Below are 23,795 nucleotides of genomic sequence, written 5' to 3'. Positions count from 1 at the left end.
TGATGGTTTTATTTATCTTTAAGTGAAATTCATGAAAAAAAAACAGATTTTTTTTTCTAAAGTACTATAATATATACGTTATAAGCCTATATATTACTGTAATAAACTTTTTTATAACATTTTAATTTACTGAGGTACCTTTGTTGGTTTATGAGGTCATGATACCAAGCTTAGGATGTTTGTCTGTAGTGTGTATTGCATAGTAACACCACACGGGGGCACTGTTCGCACACACAGTAACAAGTGAGCCAATCAGGTGCCGTCTGATTTGATTGTGCCAATAGGCGTGTAGCTAAGACGACATCCGTTTCCTGTCCTACAGTTTGAATTTTGTAAAAAAAGCTGAGCAAGAAGCGTCGCGCCCAAAGTAAGTCTAGGATAACTTATCCTGTAAATACGAAAAACATCTTTAAAATAATTTTCCAAATATGCGTCGGTATTTATCGGCGCCGTCATCTTTAGCCCGTGGATTGGTGGAAATCTAAGTTGGTTTAGGCTTTATTTTCTCGTTGAAACAATTCAGCGAGCTCTATCTAACGCTAAAATACAACCTAAACTGTGCTCTAAATGCTCTGAATGCTTTGCTTTGAGATTTACTGCGTTTTCATTTGTTTTTCGGATGTATTCGGTTGCCTGATGCTTTCAAATATGTTTGTGTTAATTTCTGCACTAGCCGCGATTAATGTTGCTAGGTAATTACAGACCCCATATTGCATTAGAAACAGACACTACTTGTTTAGTCACTGTTTTCTTTCATAGCTATAAGTTAGAAATAAATAACTGTTTTTTTCAAAGATGAATTTAAGTCCTTCTAGCAGAGACTCTGGCAACACGCAGAATTTGAAACAAAACATTTGTTTTAAAATAGCAAATATTAACCCATTCCACCTCGGACCCAGGTTTTGCACATAAATATTACTGCACAGACCACATAGATAATGTAGACCAGACTTCTGAAAACAAAACAAATCCTCCTCCTAGTGTTGGGGTTCTTATTTAATAAATATATTCAGTATCTAAACATATACAGAAAGACTGCATACTCTTATGAACACAAATGATTGCCTTACATATTGTCATATATTGTGATGACTATCAGTTTTTGATGAACTTATTTTTCACACTATGTTTCGTTTTGTCTTCACAATGTCCTCAAAAGTACCTGTAAAATTTCGCTACGATCATCTAAATCAGTGGTGGGCATCCACCCCATTTGGGACTGCAATAACTGGTCTGCTAATTGCAGAAGAACCAGTAATTAGGCTCTCTGTGCCAGTACATGGGCCATTTGAAGACGCTTGTTGTTGTTTTTTTTTATGCAACAGACATTTTCTTTAGGACTTTAAGATGTTCTAGTTACATCATAAACCAACCACATCTTAGTTATTTCTTTGCCAAAATAGCAAATGTTGTCAGTTTGAACTTTTTGAATAAAACATTGTTTAGATTTAGTTAGGTTTTCTGTCAGTAGCTGGAAGCATTATGTTCTGTTTGGGGCCTAATGTTTGCAGTGAACTTAAAGCAGACAGGCATTAACACTGTTTTGTTAAAAACATGTTTATTTATTGCAGTTAATATCGAAGTCATAATATTGACCAGCATCACATGCTGAACGTTTTGCTAATATAACGCCGCCCAAATTATTGACATAGTGGGAATGCATTGTATTTTTCGATATTGGTATTGCACACATAACTTCATATTTTGTGCAGCCCTAATAGGCTTCCTAGTTCTTACAGCCCCTAACTAGTCATATCATAACAGTCAATGTGCAACGTAGTTGATTCGAGCATCGTTGGACCGCCACTAAGAGGATTTGTTTTCTCCAAGAAAACAATTTTGTTTTCCTTGAATTGTTTTATTTTGTATTCCAAGTCAACACTTGGTTTTAGTGTTTCAGTCCCAGATGTGCTTCACTCTTTACATTGTTTTATTTTTGTTGTGGGGCTGTGATGAAAGTCTTGAGTAGCTATTGATTCTGTTTCTGGTTCAGGTCTTGGACCATGAGCTGGGCGGTGGAGGAGTGGAAGGATGGACTTCCAGGAAAAGCTCTGCAGAAGATCCAGGAGATGGAGGTCCAGCTGGACAAACTTAAAAAGGAAAGGAGCCAGAAGCAGTTTCAGCTGGACTCTCTGGAAGCTGTCCTGCAGAAACAGAAACAGAAGGTCAGTGCTCATTAGGAGCTCCTTAAAACCCTGTTCTGTCAAACTTGTGCTGGAGTGATTAAGCTGAAATCATTTTATGTGAATAATTTAAACACTCTGTTCTCCAGGTGGACAGTGAACGCACAGAGATCTCTGCTATGAAAAGAGAAAACCAGTCGTTGGTTGAATCATGTGATGCTTTGGAAAAAACACGTCAGAAGGTCGTTCATGATCTTGGAGTCAAAGAGCAGCAGGTCAGTTTCTCACATAAAAGCAAGAAAACGTAGACTTTGTAAAATATTTAGTTCTCTTGCAACATTTTGTTAAATTTATTGTGATGAAAAATAGGTCACAGTCTTTTTGATGCTGTACATTAAAACCTAATAAATACATTGAAGTTTGTGCTTGGAAGTGACAAAATGTAACAAAGTTAACAAATCTAACCTTTGTGTTGTTCTGATTTATCTCGCTGGGTCAGGTGAGTTACCTGGAGGGTCAGCTTAATTCCTGCAGGAAGACCATAGAGCGACTGGAGCAAGAACTCAAAAAGTAGGTTCACTTTTGGTTTTAATTACCTTGTTTGTTAGAGCTGCACAATATATCGAATCACAACGTCAGTGTGTGCATAAAAGGGAAGAAAAGCCTGGATGCAACCTTTTATAGGATGTAATATTTAATGTCTATACTATATTTGGCCAGTTAATGGACTCACTTCCTGTAATGCCCAGACCAGGAGTATTTCTTTACTGGCTGAGACACTAAAGCTCATGGAGGGTGCTGGAGCCCTTTTGTAATTTTAAAGAAAAAAAGTGACCAGAAGATACAGGGTTTATCATAATCAATGTTGTTATAGCAGTTTCCATTTACAGCTTTGCAATTCAAGAAATTATCCTGAAATTGTGCAGCTCTAGTTTGGATGTAAATATGTTTGAAAGCCAAATGACCACACTTTGTCTTCATGCAAGAAAGAGTTAAAAAGTTGTGAAATCCTAACTCCTCAATGATCTATTATTTATCTTTATTTTATTTAATTTTTTACTGTTTAGGTACAAAACTGAGCTGGATCGCTCTCAACCTGCTGGCTCTTCCTCGATGTCGTCCTCTTCCTCTGAGCTGCAGATGTACAGCACTCCACAGAAGAGCTTCGCTACGCCGGCACCTGCACACAGACAGCAAGGTATTTTGGTTTGCAGGGACTTTATGTTTAATTTTAGTGGTCACATTTGTAAGACTGAGTCTCACTCGTGTGTTTTATAGACAATAAACAGGATGAGCTTCGGGAAAAGTACAACCATGAAGTGGAAGAAAGAAAAAAGCTGGAAAGTGAGCTCAAAGTGTTGCAGATCAAGGTAAGTTTTCTCTTAGTGACATTTTTTTCTGCCTCCATTTCTTTTATTGTACTTGTAACGTGCCTGTCCTCCAGCTGTTGAATCAGTCGTCAGTCAGTGTCAGCCACAAGGACATCGCTGCCCGGCAAGCTGGATCGTCCATATTCCCATGGCAACAGCAGGAGCGGGGTCAGGATGTGACGGAAACGCCTCTGAAGAGACGTGGGGCGTCTCTGTGGGACGCCCACGAGGAGACGCCAATCAAACCTAGCCAGCGGATGAGTTCTTCCAGAACTGTCCAGAGTCCAAGTGGATCTTCCCAACAGATGGAGCAACTGAAGACTCTCAACCAGGGTGGATTTTTGCAGATTTTGTAGTTAACGGGATAATATGTCATTCATGACAAATTTCATGAAGCATATATTTTTTTTTTCTATACCAGAGCTGCGTGGTCGTGTTTCAGAGCTGGAGAGGAATCTGGCTGCCCAGGAAAAGGAAATTCGCAACCAAACGTCGAAGCTGCAAGAACTCCAAACTCACTTGAACCAGGCTCGCAAAGACCTAGTTGAGCGCGACAGAGACCTGGCCAAGGCTGGCCATGAGCTGAGTCAAGCTGCAGACAGGCACCAGCGGCTGGAAGCAAAGGTACGATGGATTGTTTTTGTTTTCTGGATGCAATCAGATCTTTTAGTGTTTTATTGCAGTCTACTTGGGGAAATAAAGTGTTAGAAATCAGAGGAAACATGCAGAAAAGGACTAAAAATGATCTCTGCACTTTTAGTGTTCATCGGTTGAGCAGAAGCTGAAGCAAGTCTCTGAGGAGATGAGCTGTCAAAGGCACAACGCTGACAGCTGCAGACAAGCTCTGGAGCAGAAGCTCAAAGACCAAGAAAGAAACAGTCAAAAGGTGAAACAATGGGTATTAAGGTATTAAGACATTACATTTTGGATTATTATTCACATTAGATTTCCATTGGTTTGTTTAGGAGTTGGCTCAGCTTCAGAGTTCCCATCAGGCTTTGGATCAGCAGCTCAATCAGACCAGAACCAAACTCACACAGGAGATCCAACAGGCCAGAAAAGACCACAATGTACTTCAAGCGGACATGGAGAAGGTATGCATTTAATAAGCAATGCAAAACTGATACCTCTGTTTCAGTTTTCACACGCAGCATGGGGATTCCTGACTGTTTTGTTTTATAATCCAAACTTGCTTCGGTTTAGATGCGCTTGCAGAAGAGTCAGATGGAGAGAGAAATTGAAGATCACAAACAGAAGCTGCTGCGGTCAGAACAAAGTCTGCAGGCCACTCAGACTAAAGAGCAAGACCTCCGCAAAAAGATGGAGGTAGGTTCAGTCATCTTGTATATTTCTGTTTTATATACTAATATACTGTGTTTAGGCAAGGTGGTGTACAGATTGTCAGAATTTCCTCTTTGCTTCAGGAGCTACAGAAGGAGAAAAACAGTTTCACCGTCCAGTTGGACCGGACCACCCGGTCCCTTTCTCAGCTGGAAGAAGAGAAGAGGAGCTCAGAGCAGACACTCAAACGCACCCAGGGGTTACTGGAAGATCTAAAAGGTATTGTCTGTCAGTTAACAGTAGGAATAGGTTATTTTTGATTGTCTTCCAGCAAGTTAACCAAGCTTTCTCTTTATTGCACTTTAGCAAAATCTGAAGGACAGGCAGAGGAGCTGAAGAGACTTCAGTCAAAACTTGAGCAACAGACTCAGACGTCAACACGAGAGCTGGAAAACATGAAGAAGATGCTTTCCGATGCAGAGTCCAGAAATGACAAGTAAACCTGGTTTTATTTCTCAGAAGTCGCAACGTTTTCTTATCAATTTTGTTTAACCTTGTAGCTTACGATGGCTAATTCCTTTCCTTGTCGGTAACTGAGAAATGGGTGAGCATTGTGGAAAAACAATGTTTGTATTGTCGTCCCATTGTTTCCTCTGACTGCAGCCTGTTTAAACTGTTAACAGAACATTCCTAAGAAAATGTATTTATATCATGTCTATAAATTTGTTCTTTATCTTTTTTAACTGTCTCTCCATCTCTCTTATTTCTCTATCTTTCTGTCTCTCTCTTTGTCACATCTTTTATGTTTCTGTCTCTTTTCATCTTTCAGTCTTTATATATTGTCTTTCTTTCTTTCTCTATCTATCTATCATGCCTCCCTTGGATAATGGTAGGGGAAATGCTGGATACTGATTAACAACCCCCTCTACTACTTACCTGACCAGATCAATATTCAACAAGTTTAGCTGACTTCATGTTATACTCTGATTAACAAGTGTTCCTTACATTTTTTTTAAGCTGTCTATATTTGCACTTCAACCAAACCTTCCACCCATAATGTTGCAGTTATTAAATGTCATTTACATCCATTTCATAATACTGAATTTGTTGTTTTGCAGATCTCAGAAGGAGCTCCAGAAACAGAGACAGGAGAGCGAGAGGCTGAGCAATAAGCTGACGGTCATCGAGAAGGAGAACCAAGAGCTGAAAACCAACCTCACCGACAATCAGGATGAGTGTAAGGCTTTGAAACAGGAACATGAAGTTCTGTTGGATTGGAAGAAAGACAAGGAGAACTTAATAAACCACACTGAGGCTGTGCAAAAGGAGCTCACTGACAAAGTGATCACTTTGGAGGGCAACGTGAGCCTGCTGAATGAGACCAAGAATGAACTTCAGGTTAATGTCACTGCAATTTATTTTCATCTGTGGAAAGAAGAAAAATATTAACAGCTGTCACTGTGAATGTGTATCTTTTGCACTATTGTAGAGCAAGCTCTCATCCATAGAGGCAGAGAAAGCCAGTCTGTCCGCCCACATCGATTCCTTGAAAGGAGAACTTCTCATCAAGAGCACGGAGCTGGAGGAGAAGGAGCATCAGTACCAGCAGCTTCAGCTTCAGTTTTCTGAAGCAGGACAGAAACACAGCAAAGACTTGGAGAATGTTGGAAAGCAGCTAGCTCAGCTTGAAGGACAGGTGATGTAAACATTTAAATTCTTAATTAAACAAACCTTTTAAAAAACAGTGTATACTCCTATCTTTTAGAAGTAAGCAAGGAGAGATTTTAGCAAATAATCTTTGCTGCAAAACTTTGGATATCCACTGAAACCTGGATGTGACTCTTTGAACCAGTTATGGATGAGCAGCAATTGTGAGGGTAACAGGAAACTGATTCCTTTTTTCTGTCAAACAGGTCAAAGAACTGGAGTCCCAGTTGCAAAGAGAAACTGCTCGAGCAGAGCTTGCTGAGAAGACAAACTCTGAGCTACAGGAGGAACACCAGGCTGCATGTGACCTGCTTCGCTCCAAAGATCAGCTGGTGGAGCTGGGCCTGGCTGAGATCTGCCAGCTGAAGGAAAGCCTCGCTCAGTCCACCACACAGCAAGAGAAGCAAAATGCCAGGTTGGAACTGGATTCTTAGGAGGCTTATCATCTGAAGTTTTTATACGTCAAGTTTGCATTCTAAATAATATAGACAAAACTTGCTTATATAGTAAGGTAGAAGTTAGCTTTCAATGTACTTTAAATGCTTGGTATAACGTCTCTGTCCTCACTAGTGCTTTTAGTTAAAGATGATCTTGTTTTCAGTTTGTGTTTCCTTCATTTAATCCTGTTTTTCCAGCTTCGCGGAGGAGAAGACTGCCCTCCTGAAGGAGTGTGAGGAGAGTGTTTCAGCAAAGACTGAGGAGACAGATCGCATCAAGCTGCAGATGGAGGAGGTCCAGCAGCAGCTGCTGCTCTCCAAAAACAAGGTCTTTAATTTAGATTAGGTCTGAACATTAAACAAAACTATTAATTACACGCAATAGAAGTTTCTTCACTAAAATTCAAACCATATTGTTTTAATATAGTCAATATTTGGAAAACAATGTACATATATGTAAACGACGAGCTGCATTATTTTCAATTATCTTACTATGTCTAAATATGCTTTTTTTAAAGTCCAATATTGTTTTAGCTGTAATTTTACAATATTGTATTTTTGTAGTACATACAGTGTCTTGCAAAGTGTTCATCTCCTTGACCTTTTCTTCATTTTTAAACATTTCAAACACCAAAGCATCCTATTGGGATTTTATTTGTTTGAACCACACAAACCGGTGTTATTGTTATCAAATGGTAGGAAAACAAAACATGGATGTTAACAGATAAAAATCTGCCTTCCCGAGTCTATACTTTGTAGAATCACCTTTTGCTGCAGTTCTCCCACCTGAGCTGTGGATCCTTGTAGCTCCTCCAGAGTCTGATTAATGTTCTCTTTGGCTGTCTTGTCAGTTTAGGTGAAAACCAAACTTTTTTGCTATTTAATTGTAAAGGAATTGTAAAACCTTGTATCATTTTCCTTCCATTACACAGTCATGCACTATTTGTCCTGGTCTATCACATAACATCTAAATAAAACACATAAAAGCCTTTCATTGTTAAAACAAATAAAACGTCAAGGGGTGTGAATACTTTTTGCAGGCAAGTGTTTAATGTTATGTCTAGCCCATTAATTAATATTTCAAATATGTAATATTTCATTAGGAACAGCTACATTTAAATATAAGCCTTCTTAAAACAGATTTTTCCTGCTCATGATTCAGATCACTTCCATGGAGCAGATCCTAAAGGTCCAGGAACATCTGGGAGCCGAACTGCAGAAACAAATTAAGTCAGTGTCCGACAAGGAGGAGGAACTCAGAAAGGTGTACGAGGAGAAATTGGAGGAGCTCAGACAGCTGGAGAAGGAGTTGAAGGACCAGAGGAGCCTGACAGAGGAGACTGAGAAGCGCCTCAGAGAGACTGAAGCTCAGATCGTCTCAGTTGAAAACCAAAGGTCTGAGCTGGAAAATCAAGTTCAAGAGATGACGAAAGAAGCAGAGGTAAAATATGCAACATAATCTTCTTTTCTGGGTTGTAGATGTGTTTGTTTTTAGCTGATTCAAAAACATGTATTTTTGTTCAGATCCAGCAGCACAGCCACACTGAAAGGATGAACACTCTCCTGGAGCAGATCTCCGCTCTGGAAAAGCAGGCTGCGGCAAATCGTGAGGCAACAGAGGATGTTCCAATTTTGAAGAACAAACTAGAAGTGGTCAATCAGTCGCTTGCTAACCTTAGTAAATCTCTTGAAGCTTCAGAAAAGAGCCTCTGCTCTGCAAATGAAAGGAAAGCAGATCTGGAGATCACTCTGTCTGAGAAAGCGAAACGTATCTCTGCTTTGGAGGATCAAATTGGTAATCTCACTGAGAAGATGAGTAAAGAGTCAGAGAGTCACAGCTCAGAGATTGAAGACTTCGCCAATAGGGAGAAGAGCCTTAAAGAGCAGCAGGAAGCCTCTAAAAAATCAGTAGCTGCAGCCAAAACAGAGTTGAGCACTCGTCGGGAGGAGATCCGAACCATGAAGACGACTCTGTCTGCAGCTTCACGTGGCTTGGAGGAGAGAGACAACACAATAAAGAGTCTAAAAGAGAAGCTAAACAAAGCAGAGGCAGAACAAGTCAAAGCCTCAGAGCTCCTGAAGGAGAAGATTGGGGCCATGAACAAAATTAAGGTTGGTTATTCATGTCCAGAATGGTATAAAAACCGATCTCTAGTTCTCCCAAATTATGAACAGGGTCTTGGAAGTATAGAGTAATTTTTAAGTTTATTTATGTACTGAATAAAGGTGCAGCTGGAGATGCTGCAGATGGACCTGGAGGACAACGAGACAGCCATGAACTCTGTGGAAAGTCAGGTGGAGGAGCTGAAGGAAACCATCGCATCACTGGAGGCCCAGCTTGCTCAGAACCAGAGCCAGATGTCTGACATGGAGGCCATGCTGCAGGAAAGCAATGCTCAGGTTGGGTTTCTGTTATATACCGAGCGGTCTCTCATTAGCAATTTTCAAGCTAGGGAGGTTCTACTTTTTAAATCATTGCCTATACCAAAAGGGAAGAAGAGAGAAATTATGATCATAAGGGGTCATCCCCATAAATTAGAACATCATCGTAAAGGTATTCTATATTCAAGATCCGCTGCACCCTCTCTGGCAATTACAGTGCAGACACCCATCCAAACAAGTAAATAAAAAAAGAAGAGATTATTATTATTATTTTTTTTTGTAAACTGAAGTTTTTATAGGCTTTGCTTTACAATCCTCTTAAAGATGCAGCTATCCCTGTTGCTTTTGCAACAGGGATAGCTGCCTCATCTGAAATGAAGACTTTCGATCATTGGGCCATAGTAGAGCTCCTTTTCTTCCCAGCCCAGGTATGTCGCTCTTTGCCTCCTCTCTGGTTTAGGACTGGCTTTAACACAAGGAATGTGACTGTTGCTGCTCATGTTCCGGATACGTCTGTGTGTAGAGGTTCTGGATGGACTGACTCCAGCTGCAGTCCATGCCTTATAAATCTCCCTCGAACTCTTGAATGGGCTTTGCTTCACAATCCCTGTTAATGCTGCAGTTATCTGTGTTGCTTGTGACCCTTTTTATACTAGTTTTCCTTCCTTTCCTGCAATATTTTTGCCTACAGCACTCTGTAAACAGCCAGCTTGTATCGCAATGACCTTTTGTGGATTAATGCTTGCAATATATTCATCTGGGTGTAGTGGATCCACATAAGATGAGTTTCACTTTAAGAATACTGAATTAAATTAACTTTATGATAATGATCTCTTCTTTTTAGATTCACCAATATTTTTAACTATTGCTTCCCCATTTTTACTTGCTGTATGTTCAGGTTTCCGTCTTGGAAACCCGTTTGGATGAAGTCCAATCCCAGAACTCTCTGCTGGAGACAAAGTTTGTGACAGCCAAGGAAGACCTGCTGGAGAGGAGCTGTGAGATAACCCGTCTGGAGGAGGATGCTGTCAAACGGCAGCAGCTGGAGGAGAACATCACTACCTTAGAGTCCAAACTGGGTCAGATTACTGAAGAAAAGTCAAGGGTAGAGACAACTCTCCGACAGATAATTCAGGAAAAAGATATCGGTCTGGATCAGCTAAATGAGGAGAAAATTAGCTTGGAGCTTTCTGTAAGGCAGTTACTTGATGACCAGAAACGAGCTGAAACTGAAATCCTTCAAGTAAAAGCAGAGAAGAAGGATCTGGAGGTTAGAATGAACAACCTGTCGGAGGAGATCCAAAAACTCCACACCAATGTTAAAGAGCTATTTGACCAGAAACAAGAGGCAGAGGCAAAAATTGATCAGATGGCTACAGAAACACAGGAGACTGAGTCTACGCTTAGTCGAGTCACTGAAGAGAAGGTCCAGCTAGATGTTACTCTGAATTTAATCAAGGAGGAAAAAATTCAACTTCAGGAGAAGCTTTTAACATTAACCTCTGAGAGAGCGGACCTGGTCAGCAATTTAGGACGGGTGGAAGAAGAGAAGCTTCAGCTGGAGTCCAACTATGGTCAAGTCTCTGAGGAAAACATCAAACTGCAGTCAGAGAGGAACCGTCTGTCTGAAGAGAAGCAGCAGCTACAAACCAGCACAGAGAGGATGGAAGAGGAGATGGTTTCTTTAAGAGAGGAGAGCGAGCGTATCCAGCGCTCCCTGCTGTCCTCAGAGGAGGAGCGGCAGAAGCTGAAAGAGCAGCTCAAGATGAAGGACGAGATGAGCGAGAAGGAGAACAAAGAGCGGTATGTCTCCAATCTGTGATTTACTTTCACCCATCGGCCAATATAGTGAGGGAAGCAGCGATCGGGCCTTTTCTGGCTGATTCCAGCTCCTCATTTTTCTTTGAGGTCCTATTTTTACAAAGTTTCTTTTCAGAGCATAAAAGAGAAACAACTATATGCTACAGGTTCTTTAATAGAGATTATAGTTTGGAATTCAACAGAATTCAGAGAAGATTATCCACATTTCTGCAGGAATCTAATAAATATTAACAAAAATAAGATTTTTACATATTTTATCTGCCAATCAATGAAAAAACGGAATAAAATGGCTGTTTCACAGGTGCCAACAGTTTGAGGCTGACCAGGCTGACCTTCACCAGAAACTCTCAGTCCTGCAGACAGAGCTGACTGTACTCCAGCAGCAGTATGACTTACTGCTTGAACAAGTGGGCCAACAACACCGCCTCATACAGCAGTTCACAGAATCAGAGGAATACCAGAGTCCAGCTGAAAATATCACCCATGTAGGACCCAAAAGCCCTGACGATGGGGGTGGGTATGGACAGATTGATTTTAGATGTGAAATGTGTGTATTTATTCCTAATGATCTGCTGCGGTTTGTCCAGCAGAGGCAGCTGTACAGACTGAGCCAAACCCAGAACCTGATATGAGCAGCAGTACCAGTGCAGAGTGCTGGCAACTGAAGGAACAAGAAGAGGTGTCTGATCTGAGCTCTGATCCGGTTGTCAGGTACAGAGTTCCTTAGATACATGACAGCAAATCAAATGTTTTTTTTTTTCTGTAGTTAAAAGAGAAAACCAATTTTTTTTTTTTTTTTCTGGCAGTGAGACAGAGCTGATCTTTAAGGAGGAGTCCTCCGATCAGCATATGCTCAACAATGAGCTGGAAGAGGAGGAGGCATGTCAGCATGATGTTCAGGAAAACCAACTTCACCAACAGGTAGAAAAACTTCATTTTTTCCGATTTGAATACGTAGAAAAAATTATTTAGAAATCTTCTCATAATTGTCAGTATTTATGTTTGAATCTTCTTCATCAAAGGTCTCTGACAAGAACTGCAGTCCTGGTGAAGTTCTTGAATCTTTCCCTCAAAGTGAGATAAGAGGCCTGAAATTCTCTGGTGAGTTGTTGGAGTTCATAATATGTGTTTTTTTTATTTTTATCTGATTCTTGACTATTCCTATAAACCTTTCTTTTTTCCTTGCTAACGTGTTCACATACTGTTTTGTCATACTTTAACCACCAACTTCAGTGACTTTTATTATGTGATAGACCAACAAAAAGTAGAAGTAAAGGGAAAATGACATGTTTTTCAAGATTTTTACAGTTAAAACCCCTTTTGCTCTGACGCCCTTAACTGAAACCCAGTACAACCAATTGCCCTTTAATTTCCCCGTCATTAATAGTCCACCTGTGTGTAATTTAATCTGAGCGCAAACATAGATGTTTCGTAACAACCTCAGAGGTTTAGGGGGTTACTACTTTTCCAAGGCACTGTATTTAAATCCACATCTGTCCATCAGGACACGAGTCTTCATTGGTCAAAGAAGACGTCGGCTTTTACACAGAAATGAGCTCAGAACAACAGAGTGAGCTGAAGGCTCTTCGCTCAGAGTTTGACCTGCTGAGCTCGGAGCTGCAGCTGAGAACAGAACTCACCTCAGAACTGGAAGTCCAAGTTCACAACTTGGAGAAGAAGGTTCATGCTTCAGAGGATCAAGTACAGGGTGCAGCTCAACAGCTGAGCATCGCTTTGGAGGAGAAGAAGAGTCTTTCCAATGAGGTAAAAGGAAGAAATTATTTTATTATTTAAACTGGATTATGACTTTAGGGATCTTAATGATAATATTTGGTCTGTTGCTTAGGTGATGCAACTGGTAGAGGAGAGGGAGGCACTAACTCTGCAGCTGAACACCTCAAAATGTCAACTTACTGATGTTATGGAGATGTTAGAAGGGCTTGAGATGGCCAAAGGTTTTTGTTTAGTCTTTCTGATAACATTTAAAAATATTTAATGTTACATTTATGGCAATGAGGAGATGGTTCTTCTGGTTCTGCAGGTGGATGGGATGAAAGGTTCCTTCAGCAGGAGAGTGAGTTAAAGAGGGTCCGCTCTGAAAAGGCTAACCTGGAGCAACATATCCTGGGAATGGAGTCTGAACTGGAGACCATGCAAGCAGAAAGCGACGGGCTTAAGGAGGAGATGGAGACCCTAAGGAAGACTGGTTCAGGCCTGGAACAACAGATAGAAACACTTCTTACAGAGGTCAGCACAGTTTAAAACAAATGCCTGTGTCTACATTAACAAACTGCTTTAATGACGAAACGACAGCAGAGTATTTTACAAGTCTGGAGTTGAGGTCCTCAGGTCTGGAAAACCATGGAGAAAAGAATTAATGGTGGAAACATGTTTTTATTCCCACTTTCTTTGTTCAAAAATTGCACACATTAATCTGTCCATGATCTATTTGTCTCTCTGTCCAACATTTGTCTATCATCCATCCACTTTAATTGGCATTTGTTCAGGCAACTTCTTCATAGTCCATCTACTTGTCCACCGCCCATCATCTATGTTTTTTTCCATTTGCCCTGCATTAATTTTAATTTCTGGCATCCCTCTGTCAATCTGTCCATTTTTCGATCAATCTGTCTGTCATCCATCCATCTATTTGTCTGTCCATTCATCTATCATTTCACCATCGTTGTCCATCCATCTGTGCATCCACAGGATTGGGTGTGTCATGATCAGGGTTCAAATGGTTCATCTTTGCCTTATTTTTCTCCAGACAACCCAGCTGAGAACTGAACTTGTGTCCTGCACTGAAGACCGAGACGAGTTGAGTCAGTCTTTGGGTCAGTGGAGAGACAAGGTTCATGGTTTGGAGAAGACCAACTGTGACACCAGAAATTTAATATCCATCCTGGAGGATGACATCCGGGTAGGAAAGAAGGAGTATGAAGCTCTCCAAAGCAGCATGGAGAGAGGGAAGGAAGAAAGAGAGCAGGTACTAAACACACAAAATAATTCAAAGAAACCTTTTTAAAGGTTATTCTTTAATTCATGGGCTAAATTTATTCAGAGATGCATTTAGAAATCACAATTGAGATTTTTTTTATTTCATTTTTAAAATAGTAATGAACTGTTTTTATTTTTAGTTATTAGCTGTTAAAACCTGATTCCTTTTGCAAAGCTGTTGCAGCAGGTTGCTGTGCTGGAAGAGGCCCTTTCTAAACAGAACGAGGAGAAAAAGGAGCTACTCAACCATCTTAATGAGATGAGAGAAGATCATACCTCTACCAACCAAAACACAGAGTCCATGGCTGGCAAAATCCAGGTTAGGGAGGGTTTGTGTGCAAACCTTTAAGTCAGTGGGAGGGAATTGGAAATGTATGCTTTCAGGTCTGTTTTTCTGTAGACTTTAGAGGGAGAGGTCTGCCGCCTTTCCCAGTCTCTTGAGTCGTCTCTGATGGAAAAAGGAGAGATCGCCTCTCGACTGAACTCCACTCAGGATGAAGTCCAGCAGATGAGGACGGGCATCGAAAAGCTCCAGGTCCGCATCGAGTCAGATGAGAGGAAGAAAAAGAAGATGGGAGAGCTGCTCAAAGGTACCTCTTAGAGAACTCCAGCTGTTCTTTTATTTTGTAAGGTGTTGATCTAAATGTGTCTTTGTGTCTCTGTAGCTGCTCAGAGAAAGTCTGACTCACTGCAGGATCGCATCGACGCCTTGGAGCGAGAGAAGGACGAATTAGAGCAAAACTTAGAGGAGGCTGTGCTGCAGGTAAATATGGCAGCAAACAAAGTCTCTTGAAAGCTTTTTAAATCCTTGATTATTTTATTTATTTTTTTTTGTCAAAAATTGTTTCTGGATTTTATGTGGAGGAAAAAGACAGAGCAGTGCACTTTTAAACAATTTTACAAAAACAATCTCACTGTGGCGTGCATTTTTATTTATTCATGGATAAATCTCGACTAAAGAAGGATTTTACTTGAATAAAATGTAAAATCTATTGAGAGCTTTCTATTAAAAAAATTAAATGGAGAGCTTCCACAATTTTTACAAATAAAAATCAGCAAAATGTTATGGGAATTAATATCTAGCCCTCTTTAATTTAATACCCCTATGTAAAACCCAGTGTAAATAAACCTCCCTGAGAAGTCCCTGAATTGGTAAATAGGTGTGTTAATTTTAGCTCAGAGTATGCATGCAGCTGTAGGGAACATGAGTGAACAAACAGCAACATGAAGACCAAGAAACACAGCAGACAAGTCAGAGAGAAAGTTATTTAGAGCAGGGTTGGGTTATAAAACAATATCCAAAGCTAAAGTGACGCATCAGAGAAGAAGAGCATCAATCAGAGAATAAACCTAAAGGCCCATAGTAACTCTGGCAAAAAACAGCTGAGCTCCGTTGCTGAGATGGAAGAATCTGTGGACATGTTGATTATTAACTGTGCAATCCACAAATTTGGCCTCTACAGAAGAGCGATAAGGAGAAGGTTCTCCACACAGCAAACACGTGGAAGAAGGTGTTTAGGCCAGATGAGAACAAATTTACGTTAAATGATATGTGTGGAAGAACACACCCCTGGAAAAAGTCACCGCCATGATTAAAAATGGTGATGGCAGCATTAGGTTGTGGGAGTCCTTTTCTTCAGCATGATGGGAAGACTGATGGAGTGAGACTTGTAACTGGGGTAGAGGTTCTACCTTCCAGCAAAGCAACAACCCTAATCAAATGTACGCCACACTTTTCAGATTTTTTAATGTAAAAACCATGTATTGTTTTCCTTTCCATTTCATTATTATTCACCATTGTGTGTTGGTTTGTCACGGAGAATAATAATAAGGCTTTAGAAAGACGCTGTTGTAAAACTGAGTCTTACCTCCTCCCTTACAGGCTGAAACAGCAAAAGCTGAGCTGGAAGAGGAGAGGAGACAGGTATCCTCACATTAGCAAGAAGTTTAATAAAACCACCCAAATGCTTTAGTTTTTCCGCTCTATATTATGATGTTGAATCACCGCAGTTGTTTTGAACATTTCTTCTGTTTGTTCTTCAATCATGTGCATTATTTTAGGTGGAGGAAGAGAAGGAAGAGCTTGCTCAGGAACTGTCTGAGCTCTCTGCCACTTTGGACACCCTGAGATCTGAGAAAGCTCATTTAGAGAAAGAACTGGGCACAAAAAATCTGGAGATAGAGGAGCTAAAGGCAGCTAAGGACAAACTGGAAAGGGGGCTGGAGAAGGCAGAGGTGGATAGAAGAGAAGATCAGGAAAGACTGAAATACAGACTAGAGGAGCTGGAGAAATGCACAAGAGAGGAAGCTGAGAGACACAGTGTGCAAGTAGGAGATCTTCAGGGTAAGCTGGAAGCTTCTCAGCAGAGAGAGAGTTTCCTTGAACAAAAGTGGACAGCGGCCGAACAAGAAAAGGAGAAGATGCAGACGGCGTGTCTGGAGTTGGAGAAGGATAAACGGTGCCTGCTGAGCTCCATGCAAGACTTTCAGACAGAGACAGAAAGGGAAAATAACAATCTAAGGACAACTATTGAGTCTTTAGGAGAAGAAATAAAGGATCTTAAAACACTTGTTCATGTTAAAGAGGGAGACATTCATGCTTTGGAGAAGGAGAAAAAAGAGGCAGAGCAGAGGCAAGCTTTAGATGAATCTATCTCATCACTCATGGCAGAGAAGGAACAGTTAGAGGGAAGAAACGGGCAACTGGAACAGGAGAGAGATAAACTTCAGACCGCTCTGGTGTCTGTTAAACAGGAGAAAGATGAACTAGATCAGGAGAGGTCAGCGTTAGCTGAAGAGAGAGTAAAGCTTCAGTCCAAGGTCTCGTTTACAGAAAAGGAGAAACACAACCTCCAACAAACCGTCTCCTCATTAGAGCAGGACAAGCTGAGGTTAGAGGCTGAAACCAAAGAATTACAGTCCTCCCTGTTAATGATGGAAGAGGAGAAGAACAACCTGTCTTCAGCTCTTTCCCTGCTGGAAGAAGAGAGGCTCACACAAGAACATGAGGTTCTCCAGAAAACAGTGGCTTCTATGGAAGAAGAACTGGAGACGCAGAAACAGTTCATCTCACAGCTCAGTGAGCAGGTATGTGGCTACATCAATCCAAAACCGGTCCCACCAGGTCCAAATGGACAAAACAAATGACAAGCCTCTGTCTCATGTGCACAAATGCTCTGGTAATAACCCAACCACCGTGCTTCATCTTCAACATTCTCTTCCCCGCCTCCATCCATCCAGGTTTCTGAGTTAACATCCAGCGCAGCTCGTCTGTCTAAAGAGAAAGACTCTGCTCTGAGTAAAATGAACCTGTGGATGAAGACCTGCAGACAGCTGGAGCAGGAGAAGCAGAACATCTTAAACAGTTCAGGTATGAACACATTTAACTTTTTATTGTAAATACAGGCACATCTTTGTAAACAAGAATATATATGAAAATGTTATTCAATTTAAAATGTGGAATGTATACCTGCTATAGATTTGGTACACACATTCTTATTACTGACGAAAACCCCCAAATGCAAGCTTTTTAGAAATTGAGGAATGTTACACAAGCCCAATGAAATATTCTAGTGTTAATGCAGACATGTCTTCCAATTGAAACTTTAGCTTGAATTACTGCATCAATGCAGTGTGGCATGGAGCCTGGGTTTGTTTAACACTAGAACTCCAAAATGGAGTCCTTTTTACTCCATGTCAGAGGTGCCAAACCGGTGACAAAAAATTATATTTTTTTAAACAGCTGCTGATGCAAATTCCCAGCAGTTTTATATTTTGAATGTTTATTTAAGAGTTGGTGAGCTAATACCAAAAATAAATAAATTGTTCGGGTAAATTAATTTCAGCGTAAAATATCTATTTCAGACTCGGTGTGTTAGATTGCTATTTTCCTATTTAGCTAATATCAGCAATGACTGAAAAGTACACCAAATGAGGTAGAAAAATATTTATAATGTTTACAATAGGCAATAACGTCATGTTGGAGCTTCTGTGTAACGTTTTAATTGGTTTAGCTAAGATTGAGAAACACTGATAAACAACAGATAAAACGAAAGATGTTACCATGCCCTGCATATGCGTATGTAGTAGTTACTAAAACACTGACATCTGTTACCAGGCTTTTTCCTTCCACTTAACATTCCATTATTATGCTTCAAAACGAAACTCACTGGGAATTCGATCCTGACGGCTTCTACTTTCATTATAATTTGTACTTGATGGTTGTGATGGAGCCATTTAAACCATTGTACGTGGAAAATCTCGAGATACATCGAGTATATTTGATACATTGCCCATCCCTATTGGTCTTATCTAAAACTGAATTCTGGATTTTCATTAGCTGTAAGCAAAAACATCAAAATGAACAGAAATAAACATTTAGAATCTATCACACTAATCTTACAAGTTTCACTTATTGCATTGAATTATTGTAATAAATTACCTTTTCAATGAAATTCTAATTAACTGAGAAGCAGCTAAAGATAAAGTTAATTATAACCAAAAACAGGCACTGCATTTAAACTGCTGATTGTTCTTTGACTCGTAAATTATGTCTAAATGTCACCCACTCTTATTTCAGAAGAGGGAAGAAGCAGTGAAGAGTTAAAGGCTGAAGCAACCCAGCTGAGGGCCGAGGACAGAAAGAAAGAAGTGGAAGAGCTGATGAGCGCCCTGAAGAAAATGAAGACAGAGGCTGAGGAAAGGCAACAAGAATTTATAGATAAGGACAAAGAGGTTAAGGAACTTACAGCTGCCCTGGAAGGAATGAAGAAGAAGATGGAGGAGAAGGAAAGAGAGCTGGAAGAGATTGGACAGGAGCTGGATAAAGTTAATACACTTCTTGAAGAGAAAAGCACAGAGGCTGATGAGAGCATGGAAAAATACTGCAGCCTGATGGTTAAAGTTCATAAGCTGGAGGAGAGCAATGATGCACTGAAGTCCCGTCTGGAACAGGCTACTGCAAACCAACATGCTAAAGAAGCCAAGATCCCCTCTGAAACCTGCCGACGTTCAGCAAGGAAGTCTTCCTCCAAACACCAGGAAGAAAAGACTAATGAAAACACAGAAAATGTGGTTCCCACAGCAACTCCGAGCTCTCCGCAGGGATCCTCTCCGGGGAAGCGGGGTCATAATGAAATCAGTGACAGAGACAGCGCCCAGGAGGCTCTACACAACCTGACGAAGAAGCTCAAAGCCAACGCCATGACACCCAGAGCAAGAGGTGAACAGGAGGATGAAGAGTTCAGACCAGAGGGCCTGCCTGACCTGGTGCAGAAAGGTCAGTTTTGTGTGGTTTTTTTTTTATGATCGGCACTGGCCATCATATTATGTTGCTCTTGGCCCAGCTTCTAGTGTGAAAAAAAAAATAAATAATTGTACAGCATGCAGCAAAAATTCAGGTTGTTATATTTAGTTTCATTGTTTTAATTTTGTCCCTCAGGGTTTGCTGATATTCCACTGGGGGAGGCCAGCCCATATATTATCAGGAGGACCACAGGGAGGCGCTGCAGTCCTCGGCTGGCTGCAAGGCAGACTCACCCTGATGTCAAGGTGAGCATCTCTCCATCCATCTTCCTCACCCACACAGCGCTGTTTTCCTCTGAGACCCAATCAAATCTGAGTCTTTTAAACTGATGGGAGCTGATTCAAATGTCAGCCTCATAAAATAAGAGATTAATCAGTTTTTCTAAGCAACAATTGTTTTGTTTTAAAAAAAAAAAAAAAAACAAATCTATTATTTTTTTGTTTACAAAAAGCTTTTTTTTGCATGCATCACAAAATTTAAACAGTTTTGTACTTTAAAGCTTGAATTATATGGATGAAGTGCCACATTTAGCATGACAAAGATATATCTAATGAAGCTCTTATTTATGTATTTACTAACAGAAAATATAGTCAGTGCAAAATATGAGAGTGAACTTGAAATAAACAAAATGGGTTTCGGCTCAGAGGGAAAAATAATCTTTCCGTTACACATTTTTGTTCGAATTTAATAATAGATTGACCGGTATTTATTAACTGTTTTTATTTAGAAATTTGACTCATTTAAATATTCACTTTATCTACTTAATTAGATGCAAATACAACAGGATGAAGTTAAATTAATTGGTGCTCTTGCTTAAAGTCTGCATTAATCCCTGCAGGCAGCGAATTAAACATGGGTGGAAAAGCTGAAAACATAGCAACACCCAAGCCCCACATGGTCCCCAGACACCTCCTGTGGTACCTGACCAAAGCCAAATAAATACCAGGCCAAATACACCAGCAGGGGGATGCCACACCTCCATACTATAGACCACTTGGAAAATTTTGAAAGAAACTTTTGTAACCCAGCTAATTTGGCAGTAATCAGACGCTCTAGCTGTCATGTTGTTTTTTTTCTTTAAATGAAATGCATACCATTGACCAACCATTGACTGCGGCTTAACTCTTCGCACACAGCTCTTTGGAGAAAGCGGCCCCAACGTTAGCTAAAGATAAAAATAAACTGAAATCCAAAAACAGATTATGTCTAATTGTATGGTTTATGGCGATGGAGAGGAAAGGTAAAATGAACACAATCCGAAGCAGCTTGTTTAGTGCGGCATTTCTCCCACTCCCCATAAATCAGACAAAATACGGCAGAAAACTTTTCAGGTGCTGCAGATGTTGGCAGCCCCTGAAAGCTCAGATTGGGATCAATCTGCAGTCATATGAAAAACTAACTCTAAACAGAGGAGGAGGTCTCAGATTTCAGCTTTTAAAGAAACATGAAGCTTAGCATTGAGCCTGATACCTAATCAGTTTCACAGCAATTCACAACGTCTTGCGTGAAACCAAAACATCTCAGGAATCCAGGCCAACAACGGCACTAGTGACGCCTGATTGTTAGAGGGGTCTAATCAGCATGGGAATTTAGATGTGCAGAACTGCACAACCCAAACAGCTTAAAAGCTTGGAACTTCTCCCTCACTAGCTCCAAATTGAGAAAACTTTTTTTAACTACAAAAACTTAGATCCAGCCGTTTTGTTTTTTTTTTTAACTTTTTTTTGGATTTACCTTAACGTGGATAACTGTGAATCTTGCCCAGCATACAGCAAGAGTAATGGTTCTGCCTCTCACAGTGGAGACAGTCGGAGAGAAATTTCAACTAGATGTGAAAACATTTTCAGTTTGAAATTATTCTGCAGATAATCTTGAAAATCTTCCAAAATAACTGACTTTTTACCCTTCTACCCCTCAGGTTTTGGGCCCAATCCATCTCCAGAGTCCTTCTGGTTCATCCACGGACAGCTCTGACAGGACGCGCCAGTCTCTGCAAAGCGAACAGAAACCTTTACATTCTTCAATAAATTTACAGAAGGAACCAGAGCAGAGAGAAAAGCAAGGAGAAAACTGTCATGTTCAGTAGACCACTTAATGCACACATAGAAACACACCTAGGCACAAATTTTAGCGTTTAATCACAGGGAGGTTCTTTAAAATTCCACCTAAATGTATTTAGCACATAAATTGTATACGTTCTTTCTGGACTGAAACGGACGCATTTCCTGTTCTGTTTTCTCTGCAAATGCATTAACCTCATGAAGAAACGAATGTGTGGAAAAAAAATTTTCTTCCTTGCATTGCTTTATTTTTTAATGTTTTTAATCAAACTACATTTTTGAAAACACTTTTCTATGTCTTTATAGCAGTCATGTTTGTATAATTGTGTCTTTCCTTTTTCTTTTTTTACTATCCCTGTCCTGCACTGGAAGAAATGTCTTTGAGCTGATCTTGTTTTCTGTTGATGACGGCAGCTGGCAGTTTAACATTACTACAAGTTGGTTTTTCTGAAGTGTGTTTAATGATCAATGTAAATAGCCAATAAATCATAAACCTTTTTTTTTTACTAAACATATTTTAGCAGCTTTAATTTGTTTGGTTTCTTTATTAAAAATTTAATTTAGCCGGTTTTAAAACAATTCTTTGCCTGTTGACAATATCATGAGCAGCAACCTAAGTTGTGCCGAATGCGTAAAGGAAGATTGGAGAAATTCAGGAGTTTCTATTAATGATGTGAAGGAACAAGAGTTAATTGTCTTCTGCATAAAGAATTAATTAAGCATTTGATAAATAGTCACAGATAATTTATATAGAGAGTGAAGAGCAGTGGTCCTAATAAGGAGCCATGAGAAACTCCTTTGAGAAGACTATGGGAAATTGCATATTTTCAAAACTATAAATGTTCAAAAATGTTGATGCAAATAATGGCCCATTGGGTGAAGAACCTGAAGAAACTAGATGAATACTGATGGTGTGGAAAGCAGCAGCTTTCCACACCATCAGTATTTTTAAAATCAGTCACCTGTTTCTTGTTTTTCCACGTTTTCATATTTAGTAGGTGTAATTTTGCCAAATGTGTCAGAAAACAGAGTGAATGTGCTGCTTGATCATGCCACCTTCACAATTCCACCAAAAAATGTCTAGAGCTGCTAAACCCTTGTTACAAATTGTATTTAATAACCAACATTGCATATATTAACATACGTACATTAAGCTGTCATGTAAATATGGTAGATGTAGTGACAAGGGCTAATTTCTATCTAATCTCATGGAGGTTGATGATGAAGAGGACCAGAGATGGGCACATGGACAAAAACACAACAGGACATAACATTCACAAAAAAATACAAAGATTAGTATTAGAACAGGTTTGCAATTATAAGAACATACCATAAAGAACATCACAAGTACAAAAACAAAGTTTAGTTAAAACATATCTATACATTATATAGACATATAAAGACATAAAACAGGTCTATACTTTGTCTTTTAAACAAATGCTGAAATATATATATATGTTTTATTTATATATATACATACATATATATATATGTAACAAAAGGCTAAACCTTTATGTTGTGGAATATAATAAAAGCTGTCTTAGAGAACTCAAGAAGTAGTATTTTTATTTTAGTTTTTTTTTTTTTTACCTGGGCTTGGTTTAAAAATTGGGTTTTAAATCATTACATAAAACCTTACATGAGTAACTGTTGTAAAGCTTTTTAAATATTGTAAGAATGCACTGAAGTAAGGTGTAAAAATACACCGCATTCAGCTTTATGCACTGTAATACTGATGTACACAGGCTTACATCAGTCCATCACAGGACACACTCAGAGCATAAACAGCCCTGCATGCATAGACTTACTTGCAATGGCCATTAACAGTCTCCAATTAACCAAACATACAGTGCTTTTGGACTGTGGGAGGAAGCTGGAGAACCAAGAGAGAACACACACATATGAGGTAAACACTGTCCATCTACATGCTTCATTCTCAGCAAAAAATACAAAAGTTTTTCACAAATCCTTTTTCTTTTTGGCATCCCAAAATTAATTATCTGTTTGTGTTCTTATCCAACATCCAGTAACTTGTATTCTCTTAGTTTTATTTATTGATATAATGAAAGGAAGATTTCATTTCAGAGACGATATGTATATTTCTTTCTTTAGAGCTGAAATGTTTATTAGTATTACAAGACAAAGGGTTTGTCTTGTAATACCCATAAATTACCTGCAGAGGGCACTGTGCAACTGCTTATCTACTGATCGCGCTTGTTTTTGGTGAGTGGCTGAATGCAGGGGTCTTCACTGCAATGCAAATCAATTGAGATTCATCCTCCTACAGGGATTTCTACAGTCTACGTATGGTG

The 23,795-nt window shown here is 39.7% G+C and overlaps 1 protein-coding gene across 3 annotated transcripts; it reads left to right on the top strand.

The window, feature by feature from the left end:
• The first annotated feature begins 301 nt into the window (after window positions 1-301).
• cenpf (centromere protein F) lies at window positions 302-22,013 on the top strand. 3 transcript variants are annotated; one of them, XM_047363690.1, is made up of 38 exons: window positions 302-367; window positions 1,994-2,165; window positions 2,273-2,398; window positions 2,623-2,693; window positions 3,191-3,321; window positions 3,402-3,493; window positions 3,568-3,826; window positions 3,915-4,117; window positions 4,254-4,379; window positions 4,459-4,587; window positions 4,697-4,819; window positions 4,918-5,053; window positions 5,141-5,270; window positions 5,893-6,172; window positions 6,264-6,470; window positions 6,688-6,896; window positions 7,117-7,246; window positions 8,081-8,359; window positions 8,443-9,030; window positions 9,145-9,318; window positions 10,199-11,103; window positions 11,423-11,634; window positions 11,709-11,832; window positions 11,928-12,042; window positions 12,144-12,222; window positions 12,626-12,885; window positions 12,968-13,076; window positions 13,163-13,368; window positions 13,889-14,107; window positions 14,294-14,437; window positions 14,519-14,708; window positions 14,784-14,881; window positions 16,001-16,042; window positions 16,180-17,205; window positions 17,359-17,488; window positions 18,698-19,396; window positions 19,559-19,668; window positions 21,342-22,013. In XM_047363690.1, the coding sequence occupies exons 2-38, from the start codon at window positions 2,004-2,006 to the stop codon at window positions 21,507-21,509; spliced, it is 8,391 nt and encodes a 2,796-aa protein (XP_047219646.1). In that variant the 5' UTR covers window positions 302-367; window positions 1,994-2,003; the 3' UTR covers window positions 21,510-22,013. The 3 variants fall into 3 exon arrangements, with proteins under 3 accessions (XP_047219646.1, XP_047219647.1, XP_047219648.1); XM_047363692.1 differs by lacking the exon at window positions 302-367 and having other exon boundaries at window positions 1,939-2,165; window positions 8,443-8,524; window positions 8,612-9,030; XM_047363691.1 differs by lacking the exon at window positions 302-367 and having other exon boundaries at window positions 1,938-2,165; window positions 11,712-11,832.
• Window positions 22,014-23,795: the final 1,782 nt, after the last annotated feature.

This window comes from Girardinichthys multiradiatus, chromosome 4 (genome assembly GCF_021462225.1).
Source record: "Girardinichthys multiradiatus isolate DD_20200921_A chromosome 4, DD_fGirMul_XY1, whole genome shotgun sequence".
NCBI classification, from domain to species: Eukaryota; Metazoa; Chordata; class Actinopteri; order Cyprinodontiformes; family Goodeidae; genus Girardinichthys; species Girardinichthys multiradiatus.
This window is presented reverse-complemented; position numbering and strand designations above follow the sequence as displayed.

What these genes read in the sequence shown, in the direction of transcription:
- cenpf (XM_047363690.1), top strand. Translation starts at nt 2,004, where the DNA reads ATGAGCTGGGCGGTGGAGGAGTGGAAGGATGGACTTCCAGGAAAAGCT. An exon ending in AGACCAAGAATGAACTTCAG is followed by an intron (nt 6,173 to 6,263) that starts GTTAATGTCACT and finishes GCACTATTGTAG; the next exon opens with AGCAAGCTCTCATCCATAGA. An exon ending in GGAAGGAAGAAAGAGAGCAG is followed by an intron (nt 14,108 to 14,293) that starts GTACTAAACACA and finishes CCTTTTGCAAAG; the next exon opens with CTGTTGCAGCAGGTTGCTGT.